The sequence below is a fragment of the Sinohyriopsis cumingii genome, chromosome 9, assembly GCF_028554795.1.
Source record: "Sinohyriopsis cumingii isolate HCF-2022 chromosome 9, ASM2855479v2, whole genome shotgun sequence".
NCBI classification, from domain to species: domain Eukaryota; kingdom Metazoa; phylum Mollusca; class Bivalvia; order Unionida; family Unionidae; genus Sinohyriopsis; species Sinohyriopsis cumingii.
In genome coordinates, this window is record NC_142969.1 from 122,180,847 (window position 1) to 122,193,926 (window position 13,080).

General features: G+C 32.2%; 1 protein-coding gene across 1 annotated transcript in view; it reads right to left on the bottom strand.

The window, feature by feature from the left end:
• Positions 1-13,080, bottom strand: part of LOC149792814 (uncharacterized) — a 107,742-nt gene that overhangs the window by 21,534 nt on the left and 73,128 nt on the right. The window contains exons 17-26 of the mRNA XM_089971266.1: positions 12,818-13,022; positions 12,354-12,526; positions 10,793-10,957; positions 10,233-10,355; positions 8,205-8,330; positions 7,514-7,645; positions 6,330-6,446; positions 5,426-5,680; positions 1,995-2,123; positions 567-692 (exon numbers count right to left, since the gene is read on the bottom strand). Of these exons, the coding sequence (XP_089827392.1) occupies positions 567-692; positions 1,995-2,123; positions 5,426-5,680; positions 6,330-6,446; positions 7,514-7,645; positions 8,205-8,330; positions 10,233-10,355; positions 10,793-10,957; positions 12,354-12,526; positions 12,818-13,022 (1,551 nt within the window). The remainder of the gene's footprint in view (positions 1-566; positions 693-1,994; positions 2,124-5,425; positions 5,681-6,329; positions 6,447-7,513; positions 7,646-8,204; positions 8,331-10,232; positions 10,356-10,792; positions 10,958-12,353; positions 12,527-12,817; positions 13,023-13,080) is intronic.

Sequence of the window (13,080 nt, forward strand, 5' to 3'; positions counted from 1 at the left end):
CAATCATTTCAACCACTTTGGAATAATTAATAATAACGGCACTGGTTTGTTATCTGAAACTAAATTTCTTTCACCTGTTTTCAAAATTGGAAAGGCGATCGTGTAAATCCGGTAAATAATCTGCAGGATTGGATTTCAATATGCTTTTAAAAAACCTATTGAGCATGTTTGCAATTTCTAAAGAGTTTTTTGAAGTAAAAGCTCTGTCTGCAATTTTTCAAAAGACTAAACTTCTCAAATTGTATACCTTTAACATAACTCCAAATACGTTCAGGGTTTTCGTGTGTGAAAAATGTGTTAAACAAGCATTCGAGTTCGTTCCTAGAACTTACATAAGTTCAATGTGAAAGATTAAAATTAAAAATGCCTCCTTGTTTTTCCTCATTTGTGATACTAATAATAAAGTACTATATTTACAATTTTTTGTAAAAGGAAAAAGTCGACTGCCACCTTCCAAAAACACATATATGCAAAACACATCTCCGCTACAATTTCGTCACTATTTCGTAGTAACTAAATGAAAATGTAATCTGGTATAACGATTGATTACGACGTATACAACTTACCTGGTTCACACGTTTTTCTATCCATGGCTAGGGCATATCCATAGTAACAATTGCATGTAAACTTTCCCGGTGTGTTTTCGCAAATTTGTTGACACCCCGACTGACCATTAAAACATTCATCTATGTCTGAAAATGCAATTTGACTTTAACAATTACATCTTGTTGCCAGTTTGTAAATAATACCTCTATTTTCTCTTAATTGTAGCATCATGTATACCACGTAGCATCATGTATACCATGCAGCATCATGTATACCATGTAGCATTATGAATACCATGTAGCATCATGTATACCATGTAGCATCAAATATACCATGTAGCATCATCTATACCATGTAGCATCATGTATGCCATGTAGCATTATGTATACCATGTAGCATCATGTATACCATGCAGCATTATGTATACCATGTAGCATCATGTATACCATGCAGCATCATGTATACCATGTAGCATCATGTATACCATGTAGCATTATGTATACCATGTAGCATCATGTATACCATGCAGCATCATGTATACCATGTAGCATTATGAATACCATGTAGCATCATGTATACCATGTAGCATCAAATATACCATGTAGCATCATTTATACCATGTAGCATCATGTATACCATGTAGCATTATGTATACCATGTAGCATCATGTATACCATGTAGCATTATGTATACCATGTAGCATCATGTATACCACAGTTGTGGAAGGCAGAAAGTTATGCATGGCAGGTTTCTGTCAGGAAAAGAGCTCAACTACGACCATTCTGATAATGATATTTATTTGACTATCGAAAGGTAATCGTCTTCCTTTATCTTAATTTTACGGTTTCATTACGTCTCTATCCATCAGTTACCCAAAACGTTGGAAAATACTAACAGTTCTGATGTAGTTAAATTAAATTTGTGTTCAAAATAAATAGATAATTTACTGTGAAAGAAATTTGGCGTAAAATATCGTCAAGGTACATAGAAGTAAACATATACGGAACATGTTCGAATATTCTGTAATTTTATGATTATTTTGCGAAAAATGGATAAAGAACCAATGCTGAAATTATATATAAAATGTAAAGACTAAATTAAATTGATTGATGGTTGCTCCAGATTATATCCATTTCTTCAGACTAATGTTGGTTATATATCAAGCACTAAATGATGCACGTGTATGTATATTTATAAACCCCATTAAGAAAAATACACTTAATGTGCCGCATAGTGAACTATGAATATGTGCCCCCAATGTACACAGTGTGTTAAAATATGAATAAACACAATTTGAAATGGTCCATATATACAATGTATTTTAAAATATGAATAAACACTATGTGAAATCCCCCAATGTACTTTGTATATTAAAATGTGAATAAACACTATGTGTAGTAAAATAAACCCGACGTGTACACATATAATTAAGGTTAGATAGACTGTACCTCTACACCTTGTATTGTTGTTTGGATCAACTATGAAGCCGGGATCGCACGTGCAATAAAATCCTCCGAGTGTGTTACTGCATCGCTGTTTGCATACATTCAGCTCTGGATCCATACATTCATTAACGTCTTGTAAAATAAATATATAAACAATTGTAATTCAGTATAAAAAAAAAATATTTAAAAGCGTAGTCATATGCTAGTATAACTGGCATTACTGGTTTAGTGCTAGTAGTGGTAGTAGAAGTGATGATGGTAAAAGACGTAGTAGTTATATTGGCATTATTATTATTATTATTATTATAGTAGAAGCAGTAATTGAAGTAGTAGTATCGATATTGGCATTAATGATACAGTGGTAGTAATAGTAGTAACAATATTTGCAATATTAATAAAGTAGTCGTTGTAAAAATATTATTATCAATGTAGTAGTACTAGTAGCAGTAATGGTAATGTTGTCAGTAGTAGCAAAATTAGTAGAACTATCGGCATTAACAGTAATAGAAAAATCGAACATCGTTCTAGTATAATAGGAATTGCATAGTTTGGATACAAGTTTAAATATAGCACGACCAATTTACTGATTAAAGTATGCTCATGTAAGAAAAATATTGACTTGTTGAACAAACGGGTATTGGATGTTTAGCAATGTTTGGTGATTTTTGTCTGGTTGATTGTATACATGACACCATTGGCAATGGATAGCAATTACCAAATTCATTAACACTTTGCTTAGGGACCCCTGATGGCAACACGAAAGAAAGGTATTTTCAGTGTTCAAGCCAAGCACAATGTAATAGAGGCTTTGTAGTTACGTTATCTTCCTATAACCGTCTAATCCTAACCAGTAATAAAGTTAACTGGAACGAGAAACACACCCACGATATATCATGTATCTCAAGCGTTACATGTTGTGATTCCTACAGTAATCTCAATCAGTGAAGGTTGTAACAAACAATAAGATGAAGAAAATGAAATCTGGTCGATGTTATATTACTGTTCAATATTCTGGTCACAGCTATAACATGTATAATGCTATTGAAACAGTAATACTGTGTATAATGCTCTCAATACAGTTATAACACATATAATACTAGATACAGTGATAACATGTATAATACTGTCGATACAGTTATAATGCATATAATACTCTTGATACAGTTATAACAAGTATAATATTTGATACAGTTATAACTCATGATATTCTTGATACAGCTATAATATGTAAAATACTCTTGGTACAGTTATAACTCATATAATACTCTTGATACAGTTATACCACGCATAATACTATTGATACAGTTATAACGTGCATACTACACTTGGCAAAGTTAAATTATGTATAATACGCTTGATACAGTTATAACGTGTGTATACTATTATTGATACAGTTATAACGTGTATAATACTCTTTGAATAGTTATAACGTATATACTACTCTTTGAATAGTTATAACGTATATAATACTCTTGATACAGTTATTATATGTATAATACTCTTGATACAGTTATTATATGTATAATACTCTTGATACAGTTATTATATGTATAATACTCTTGATACAGTTATTATATGTATAATACTCTTGATACAGCGCTGCTCTCGTGAGGAAATTTTGAGGAATCATTTTTAATTTAAAGGATTTCCTCAATTTAAAAAAAAAATGTTTTCCATCTATTCATTTATAAAACTAACAATTAATTATTGCAATGTATATGTAATTATATTGTGTGCTGGCTTTTGCCCATTATTATGTGTTCGGTATATTTAATCTGCACTGTGTGATTCATCTCTATCCATAATTGATAGTTTGAGTTGAGCTTACGTGACTAATGACTTGTTATTTTGCAAACAACATATTACATTTCTAACCCTTGTCGATGATTTTAAGTTATATATTACGATTTTTATTGTTTGGAAGCAAACGTGTTTACTTGAGTTTGAATTCAGAACCTTGATATTCCCCTAGGAAAAACATGGTCTGCTTGCCCTTTCCCAGGTAGATTGCTAAACTTTTAAGTAAATAGGCCTGACATTGTTGACGAATTTTTTTTAATACTACATTAAGATTACAGAAAACTTTCATTAAATGATTATTGCGACTTAGGCCCGGTGGAGAGGTATATAAAGTCACTTACATCAAAGCTATTCATTCCTCTCTTAATAGTAGTCTTTAAAGTAATCTGTTTTAGTTATGTTAAATTTTAATTTGAGAGGATTTATTTATTTAAATTATTAATTGGAATTACAAAGAGCTCTTTTATTTTAGGACTAAATTACTATTTTATAAATTTATTATAAATTTATTCAGGGACGTTTTGGATTGTACCATTGTGATACATCAAGACTGTTTGCACATTAGTACATTCAAGGATACTGCACATCAGCACAGTCAAGATTGAAATTCATTCAGAATACCACTGAAATTCGTTCGGAATGCTCAATACATTTAGACTTGTGATATAAATTTTATGACGATTTGGGATTTTATTAAATTTTAACTTTGTATTCTAGGGAAATAGATTGTTTGCTGAATTTTATAAAACATGTTGGTTTTCGCTCTTTTCTGTTATTTAATTTAAGATCAATAGAGTTGTAACATTATTTATTTTTTCTGTCATATCTACCTCAGAGAAAACGATTGGTATTTTGTGAAGTATTATTAGCATAATAATATTATAAATAGTTTTTGTATAGAAATTTGGAGAGATTAGGGTTAAACCAGGTCAGAGTCTAACAAAGCATTTTTAAATTTCTTCCTCAAATTAAATGTTTTAATACTTTTCTTTTCTGGGACTGGCAACAATGCCTTTTTCACAAAATATTTAGTAGTCATTCAAATGCAGTCACAAAATATTATTTTCCTTTATAAAGTCTTGCCCTGTATCTAAGGAAATTTTCAACTTTATATGAAGAATAAAATATTTTATGTGCTAAATTTTAAAAATAAAAGGTGATTTTAAGTGCTGGCCAGTGTCTCTAAATTTCAAATAAATATCAATATTGTCGGAAGTATCATATTCAGATAAGATGTCACATTACAAGAATTTAGCGAAACCGGAGCCAAGGTCTTTAGTTATAACAAGCTTTTATATCGAAGGCAATTATTTAAACGATATAAGAGTTCTTGTAGATGAAAGGAAGATGAACAGTTTTAGGTAGATGTTTATTATTATTATTATTATTATTATTATTATTATCGATATTCTCTTTAATTCTAGGTTTTTTGGTTGAGAATTATTTTGAAATTAATCAGAATAAACTAAAAACTTCATGATGCTTCTAATACCTCAAACTTTGGTCATCATTTTGATTAACGTTTTCTATCGTGTCAGCACTTGTTACTATTAAACACTAAGCTGATACAGTCGACATTACACACAAGCCTGTCTACATGTTTAATTTCATGTCTTACCTCTCGTCAAGCTCACCTAAGCATATGTTGTTTTCATCTACAATGAATCCATCGACGCAGTGACATGCGTATGAACCGTTAGTATTCACACATGTTTTGTACGTATCTCTGCAGATGTTCGGGTCAATGCATTCGTCAACATCATCCTCGCATGTCGGTCCTGACCAGCCGTTTCTACAGATACAACCCTTGACAGAATCACAGCGGTCAACTCCACGACCACATTCACATACCTGACTGCAGTTTTCGCCATATGTTAAGGGATCACACGCTAATTTTGGTGATTAATGGAACATAAAAAGTTCTATTACAATTTTGAATTTAACTTTCATGAGAAAAACTTACGCAATGCACTACAGGTTCCATATAACGACAACTTAACCTGGGGTGGGGGTGAAGATGAAAATAAAAAAAAAAAAACATTGATGTCTTCATTTTGCAAGAAAAATATTTTTTTACCCTTGTATATTTCTTAATTTTGAGTTATTTGGTGACGAACTAAAGAATGAAAATAGAAATGCCTGACTTGAAACAAAATCCCTAGTTCATCACGTCCATCCTAAAGATAAAATGGTCGTTGTCTTAAATACATTTCAAAACCATTTAAATATTTGGTTGGTAGATCTTAATTTCTCTCAGTTCAACGGGATTGGATAACCTTTCAAAACGTATAACCATATACCTCTATGATTTATGTAGTCTCAATATCGTTCGTACTCTCATGGAACCTTCACAATAATTCTATACAATTTTATAAATGCCTCTAAATTTACATACAGTTTCTTTACTTGTACGATTATATTTCAGATAATTTACAAATTTCATACCTATCTTTTAAAATAAAAGAATAACAAAATTCTTGAAATGATGCTTTGAGATGCTTTAAGGTCGTGATAGAAACGTTACTTGACATTGCTTACATTTGCATGTTATTTTATCCTTGTCTATATGAAAGCCTGCATAACATGTACATTGGAAGCTGCCGTAGGTGTTAGTGCACCTCTGCTGACAGGCATTTTGTAAGCACTCGTCGTCATCTGCAAATAAATTGTCTTAAATATTAAAAATGTAGCCTTAGGGTTAGAAGAAATAATCGGCTTTCGTCTAAAATAAAAACAACTGAAGAGTTTACAAGTATGTATATTCAGTGTCACTGCTAAACTATTACTATATATGAACCTACAGTTATCATACTCTGCCACTTTGAATGAAATGAATACGAATTGCATTTGAGCCGCTCCTGCAATAAAAGTCTACCCTCAGTGCAATTTGTTTCATGTATCTGGTGTCGGAAACAGGCTGTAGATGATGAACAATCTGTCGCTGCCTTGTAAGGTACGCGGAACGGAATACACAAACATTACTGTCTATAAGAACCAGAAGCAATATTTGACATCTGGTTCAGCAGTCACAAAACACACTGAGAACAAAAGCAGATCCTAGACTTAAACTTGTATCAACTCTTTTAAATTACGAATATTGCACACCAAGTTACAACAATTTCTTGTTTTCAATCATGCGTAAAACTGCAAAATCAAACACAAATGCTCACAGCCTTACGACACCAATTAAAGTTTGCACTCAGAAATTGTCTTGACTGAAACTCTCCGCGAGATAATTTAAAGATGAAAACATACTAACTTTAGAACATGACTCAATTTCTTCAGCACATACATTGTTTTTGTTACCAAGGGAACTTCACAAAGCAGAGGCGTAGTTATGATATTTTGCGCCCGGGGACGAACTATAAAATTGGCGCCCCAGCTCCCTCCCCGTTTAATCACATTTTTGAATATTACCCTTGTTTACTTATTATAATGTAACGTTGTAAGCCTCATTTTGGCGCCCCTGTACCTTGGCGCCCGGGGACATATGTACCCCCCTGCCCCCCCCCCCCCCAGCTACGCCTCTGTCACAAAGGCAAGGCAGAGGACCTGTTATATATTTACAAAACCTCCGTATTTCTAATAAACATCAAATCTATAACGACCATTCATTTTCATGATATTTTATTAAATGTGAATTCCTATTCCATGTATTAAATATTATTCTAGTTATCTTAAAAATAAAATGTATTACGTGAAAAGATTGACAACTGAATTACCTTCACAAGACAGGCCATCCGGAGATAAGTGAAATCCGACCTTACAGAAACATGTTGCATTGCCAATTTCACCCACAGTACAACCAGCAGTAAAACTGCAGTTCATATGAGAGCATGCATTCACAGGGACACCTATGCAAAGGACATATTGAAATACTATTAACTATGTCAAGTTTTATTAATCTAGGTTTCACCAGTATCTATATTCGAGCACACAGTATAACTCGTCTGAAACGTTTCGACAAGTGACAACATAAAAACATCCTTTATTGATTGATTTCTTGATACAAATACATACAAATATATACTTTGTATATAGAATTGCGCTTAAATCACGTTTATACTCACTGTATCATTTATTCTAGATGCATTCTTTTGTTCATAGTATTTTTCGACGAGTTCTTCTAAACTTAATGTACACATTCAAAATCTAGTATATCATCCATGTATGACTGTACAATAAAATGATTAGAGTGTATATAATAATTCACAATATCTTTCTAAATCTGCGAGCATGGCATTTGGGACAAAATCAGTTAACACCTCACGCGTGTCCTTTGGTAAAAAATATGAATATATATTCTTTGGTATATTATAGGTCAATTATATTATAGGTCAATAAAGAAGAAGTATATCAACCTTCTGAGATATTTTCTGAGCTTATTTTCAATGTGCTATTGTCCTATCCTACCTTTAACGCATTGTTTGGTCGAATTATTGTACTGATAACCGGAGAAGCATCCGCAAGAATATCCCCCATTTGTGTTGATACAAATTTGGTCGCAGTCGCTCTTTGATTCTTCACATTCATCGATATCTGAATAATGCAAAAACACAATGAATCGCCTGAGGAAGCTTATAAACCGAGAAATCAATTTCCCTTTTAAACTACATCAGTAGAAATAATAAACTTGTTCATCATTTAATACAGGCATGTACAACTGTCACCAGAGCGCGGACCAGATAAGCCATTTTTAAAACGACAAAACAATTATATATATATATATATATATATATATATATATATATATATATATATATATATATATATATATATATATGCAATAAACTGACAACGAACAGTGCGAAACTAGTATTTAGCTAGTCTGAGCGCTTTCAACTCTTTAATGAGTAGATCATAGATCTGATTGAATGACAAAGAAGCTGTACAGAAGCCCGGTCGCAGAACACTTCTCCCTTGGCCACACTTTCAGTGATATAGCGCTTATTGCAACTGCTCACAACCCCAACTGGAGTCCCCAAACCAGAAAAGAAAAATCTTACTGGATACGCCGCCTTATAATATTGAAACCAAGCGGTTTAAACCAAGAAGACTAGAAAAAGACGAACATGCGCAATCAAATTATTTTTTGCAGCTGACACGTTATCTTTTAAATAATTCTCTAAATCTGCTTAATAGCCAATGACTACTAGAACAATAAAATATCCGGGATATAATCTGCGCTTACATAAATTTACATAAAATAACAGTTGTCGTTATGGCTCATCAATTTTTAGGTGAATACAAATATTTTCCAATATCAGCAACATGCTGAAATAAACTAGTTGACACATAATAGAGTCAAAAGGTTGAATTTCTGTAGAAACAGCCATGTTAAGTTTCGCAAACATAACCGTTTTTTTGTTTTATTTCTTAGTCTTGTCTATGTTTTGTATTTGCCTTTGAAAAAGACTCATTAAAGAGTCGAAAGCGCGCAGGCTAGCTAGATACTAGTTTCGCACTGTTCGCTGCCAGTTTATTGCATTTATCTTAATCAATCCCTGACACATGTGATCCCTTGCTGGATCAATTGCACTTGAAAGGGTAGTTATTCGCCATACGATTTGTAATCTTTGTATATATATATATATATATATATATATATATATATATATATATATATATATATATATATATATATATATATATATATAGTAATTGTTGCTTGCTTTTATTTTTGTATTTATCCAAATATATGATAAACATACTTCATCATATCATTATATATGTTAAATCCAAATATATTTCTCTCTCATCCCTTATGCATTTGATTACCATTTCGCTGATTCAATAGGAAACGTAATTCAATATTTATAAACAGTCAATGCAAACTGGACTGTCAATAAAAGCATTTTGTATTGGATTCTGAAAGGAAATTCCGACGGTTTAAAGTCTGTTTCGGACTTTACGGCAAAGTTTACAAACAGAAAACTACTTAGTATCGTTCCTTTGACGTGATTAATTACTAGATCATTTAATTACGTCAATAACGTATAAAAAAAAACAATTTGGCCATGAAATTCAAACACTTGAGTACCTGACAAAACATATATGGGGCACTTTAAACAAGTCCAAAACGGTCTGATTAAGTATTAATATTGTTTTAATTGTTGCAAAATATTTATCTCTATTTCTACAAAACTGTTTCTCCTTTTTCTTGTGCAATGAAACGGGAAAAGAATACAAATAATTATTAATAAATGAATTTAAGACGAAAATACTGCCACGAAATAGGAAATGAGAAACTGAGGTTAAAATGGTATAATGTATTATGAATCAAATGCAACAATTTACATGTTATTCTAAACGTATGTAATACTGGAGAAATATATACAAATGACATTCAGTAAATAAAATACTACCAAATTAACAACTGTTGCCAAAAAGCTATACCTTATCAGCCACAATTTATCACCCGAAAATTCCAGGAGGACTCACCTTTGCATGTCTGGCCGTCTCCGTTTAACCGAAAGGTCGACATACAGGAACATGAAAAACTACCTTCAGTGTTTTGACAGATCTGTGCACATGTTTCTCTCTTAACCAAACACTCGTCTACGTCTAAAATAAAGATTTTTTATGCTGTCTCACTCAGATATAATTAACACATACACACGCATATAAATATATATATATATATATATATATATATATATATATATATATATATATAAAGTGACTCGACTCGCAAGTGCTCGGGACAATTACATTCTATGGCATCATCTGACAATACAAACCATCATAGCTACGCAATTTGCTTCAAGTTTCGAATATAAATTTTTGTTCTTCATAGTCAGCGTAGAATTTATTATAAATTGCAGCAATTAAAATAGGTTTTTATCTGTTAAAATAGACTTCTTTTTCCAAGCTTATATACAGATTATGAAATAAAAAATAAGGTACAAAATGGCTTGGTAAATTCTACTATATCTTAAAAATATTACATAACAATCGATGACCTAGCCAACGCATGCATGATAAATTTTAAGTTGCCCTACCAACACATTTTCCTTCAGCATTGCTGCTGTACCCAACTGGACAACTGGAACAATTGTAGCCAACACCAAGCTGCTTATGCAGTGAAGCGGAATAATCCGTGCAGTTTCTCAAAAAAGTACATGGAGACGAGGCACAACCATCCAGGTCTTCCTCGCAGTTAGGGCCTGCAATAGTATACATGTAACATAAGTGTCATCTTTCTATAATTTCATTGACAGGTAATATATTTACATTTATATATGTGCTGTTGTTCTTGAAAGCTAACGAGTTTTAAAAAAGCATACCCATATCAAGGTAGTCTACAAATCAAATGAAAACGGTTATTTGAACATATCATCTCAGCATATGTTATGTATATCTATATTTTAAGTTATTCCTGGTATATGATTTTATCTGATTTTTATAATTTGTACTCATGGCTGGAAATCGTACAGAATATATTTAGTTAAGTTTTGCATACGTGACCTGAGTATCTTAGGAGGTTAGTATTACATAGGGTCTATAAATAGATGCTTAGATATGTGTTGACAATTAATAATAATAATGGCGCATATGGCTTAATTATTATGTGGCTGATAGCGTTTCCATGATTCTGCAAGGATTCAGTAACTTCCCATTGCTATGTCAGATGAATATGCATATTTAACGCAAAATGAGTAGCGTGATCCGTCACATGGGGTCTATTTCGAAATATAGTTACAATAGGCGGTGTATTAAAGGAGAGAACAGAACAATCAGCTTCATCCCGATTTTGGAGTCATTCATATTTCTTGTCTTCCTGCTGTAAGTCTTCGGAGGTGTTTTATGTTGTACTTAGATATTATTCAAGAGGAAAAACATTTTTTGGACTGTTCAGTGGAAATAGAAAATGTTCAATATTTGAACTACAGAAACAATATTATTCAGGAACTGTTATTAATTATTCGAAGAAATTCTGAACATTGACATCGTGACAAAGTCACGGTTTTTGGAGGAACAGTACATTTCAGGTTTTGACATTTATAAGGAACTTTTCATTCATTTTGGACTTTCATAGACCATTATCAGTATTAGTTTGGATTCACTTCATAATATTGGAAGTTCCTATCACATTTTCGTTTATCACTTTGATAATTATACTGTTTGTTAAGTTTTACAAATTGTTTTGGTTTTGCTTATTTCTCTTACTTAGTTTGTGACCATAGAGTCGCAACACATACTTCCTGGCTACGCGGAAAAATCGAGAATCAAAACAATTCAAGATTTTATTTTTTAAATGTTATTATGTATGGGTTTTCCTTGTAAACTGCAAGCAAACTAAACTCCTCATGTTTAAAAGCAACATAGCCCTTGATGTATTCATATTTCAGTGGAAATGTATGCTTTTTATTACTTAATCAATTAGACACTTCATTATGGGGGTCAAGTGGGAATAATACCGTGTCTAATGTGGAATTGCTTTGAATCCCGTGAATACTCCTATTTTTTCTAATTTGATTTTAAGTTAATGGGATTTCGGTTTCATAATCAAGAAGAATCAAGAAGAATTTTATTTCAGTACAATTATTATGTGTGTTTCACCTGACCAATACATGTTGCAGACGCATCTTGCGTATTTAAATTTAGCCGTTGTTCGGTTGTCGTTATTGAACGATGTGTAATCGCAGACGCCACTATTGTTGCAGCCAGAACAAAACACGATTGTTGGTTCAATTTGATTGGATAGTACGCCTTTGTCGTCCTCTGCAATGATACTGTAAAGGATGAAATAATTAGGACTTGCAGACTAAATAATGATACTCCATTCTCAGACTCAAAATAATGGTAAATGCTTATTATGTGCAGAGAAACTCACAATAAAATAACCATGTACATTTCTTCTACCCACATTACTCGTATGTATTTTGTCACGCATAAAATAATATGAATGAAAGTATGACAAATATAAGGAAGAAAGTTATTGTATCATGTGGTGGTTATTTTAATAGGTCGAAACAATATTTTATTATTACTAGAATCTGAGTAACACAGTGTGAAAGATATACCTGATTTCTATGGAAGAATCTGAAGTTGTCGAAAAAGTTACAACTGCCTCACACAGATCGTTTAATTGAAGTGTGGCTCCAACGTTGTTCTTAATAAAACGATACCCAATGATCCCATCATCTAAGCCCTCTACCGAGAAGCTCACGACTGTGTTCATATGGACTTCTACAACTGTTGGTCCTTCTATGTGCGGAATCACATTTTCTATAATTACATGCAGAAGCTGGGTTGATTGTTTAGTTAAAAGGCATGCTATAACCCA